General features: G+C 42.4%; 1 protein-coding gene across 1 annotated transcript in view; it reads left to right on the forward strand.

Moving 5' to 3' along the window:
* The window catches only part of HELRODRAFT_182986 (hypothetical protein), a gene marked incomplete at both ends in the record, with an annotated part of 3175 nt that extends 1576 nt beyond the window's left edge, over nt 1-1599 (forward strand). The window contains 2 exons of the mRNA XM_009033704.1: nt 712-817; nt 1484-1599. Of these exons, the coding sequence (XP_009031952.1) occupies nt 712-817; nt 1484-1599 (222 nt within the window). The remainder of the gene's footprint in view (nt 1-711; nt 818-1483) is intronic.
* Nucleotides 1600-1979: the final 380 nt, after the last annotated feature.

The following is a 1979-nucleotide window of genomic DNA, read 5'->3' on the forward strand; positions in this document are numbered from 1 at the left end:
TTGGTTGGCTGGTTGGTTGGTTGGTAGGTTAGATGGTTGGCTGGTTGGTTGGTTGGTAGGTTAGATGGTTGGTTGGTTGGTTGGTTGGTTGGTTGGATGGTTGGATGGTTGGTTGGCTGGTTGGTTGGTTGGTTGGATGGTTGGTTGGATGGTTGGCTGGCTGGTTGGTTAATTGGTTGGTTGGTTGGATGGTTGATTGATCACATTTTAGATGTTTATCCGTTTCTGTTATCATCATCATCTTTACCTCTAGGTATTCCTCCACCTACACTCACTTGATCTTTCTTTCCATCTTTCCAGGCAAACCGGTGCCCTATCTAAGGTAGTTTTGATGATGATGATGATGTTATGGTTGATGATGATATTTGATACAATCATTGTTGTTAATGATGATGGTAATAATGATGATGTTGTTTTTGTTGTTGAAAATTATGATGATGATAATGTTGTTAATGATGATGATGATGATGATGTTGTTGTTGATGATGATGTTGTTGTTGGAAATGATGATGATGATGACAGTGTTGTTGTTGTTGATGTTGAAAATGATGATGATGATAATGTTGTCTGTTATTGTAGTTGATGATGGTGATAAAAAATGGTGGAGATAGGTGATGATAACGATGTAGCATGTTTTAATTTCCGCCACTTTTCAATTTCCCGCCACTTTTCAATTTTCCGCCACTTTTCAATTTCCCGCCATTTCGGCAGGCGATAGACAGGGGAACGCGCGGTTTGAACTTCATCCTGAGCGCCATCGTCTTCAACATCGTCCCCACCATCTTCGAGGTGGGGCTGGTCACAGGTGTCTTGGTAGGTGGGTGGATGTGGGGTTTTTATATCTTTATTCTTCTATCTGTTCTTTCATTCATTCGTATAATCGATTAATCATTTATTCGTCCATTTATTCGTTCATCTTTTTTTTCATTCGTTCTTTTAATCAATCATTAATTCACTCCTGTGTTCCTTCAATCATTAATTCATTTTTTAGTTTATTCATTCATTCATTCGTTCATTATTCATCCGTCTATTAATTTATCCATTAATTCATCCATTCATTTATTATACATTTTCATTCATTTGTACAATCAACAATTCTCTTCTTCATCCATCTATCTATTTACTCATTTATCCACCAATCCACCCACCAATCCACTCATCTATCCACCAATTTCTCCATCCATCCATCCATCCACCCACCAATTCATCCACCAATCCATGCAAAAATCCATCCACACATCCATCTACCCATCTATTTACCCACCAATCCATTTACCCACCATTCCATTCACCCATCAATCCGTCCACCGATTCACTCATCCATCCATCCACCATCCATCCACCCACCAATCCATCTACAAATCCATCCACTCACCAATCCATCTTCTCACCCACCAATCCATACACCAAACCATTCATCCACCTACCCACCAATTCACCCACCAATCCATCCATCCACCTACCCACCAATTCATCCACCCAGTACTACAAATGTGGCGTGGAATACGCCCTGGTGTCCCTGGCTTGCATCGGCGTCTACACGGCCTACACCTTCTCCGTCACCTCCTGGCGCACGAAGTTCCGGATCCAGATGAATAGGGCGGATCAGGAAGCCGGGAATAAGGCCGTCGACTCCCTCATCAACTATGAAACTGTTAAGGTGTCTCTCTGTGTGTGTGTGTGTGTGTGTGTGTGTGTCTGTGTGTTAAGGTGTCTCTGTGTGTGTGTGTGTGTGTCTGTGTGTTAAGGTGTGTCTCTGTGTGTGTGTGTGTCTGTGTGTTAAGGTGTGTCTGTGTGTTAAGGTGTGTCTCTGTGTGTGTGTGTGTGTCTGTGTGTTAAGGTGTGTGTCTGTGTGTGTGTGTGTGTGTGTGTGTGTGTGTGTCTTTGTGTTAAGGTGTGTCTGTGTGTGTGTGTGTGTCTATGTGTTAAGNGTGTGTCTCNTGTGTGTGTGTGTGTGTGTGTGTCTGTGTGTTAAGGTG

Source organism: Helobdella robusta (genome assembly GCF_000326865.2).
Source record: "Helobdella robusta unplaced genomic scaffold HELROscaffold_96, whole genome shotgun sequence".
NCBI classification, from domain to species: Eukaryota; Metazoa; Annelida; class Clitellata; order Rhynchobdellida; family Glossiphoniidae; genus Helobdella; species Helobdella robusta.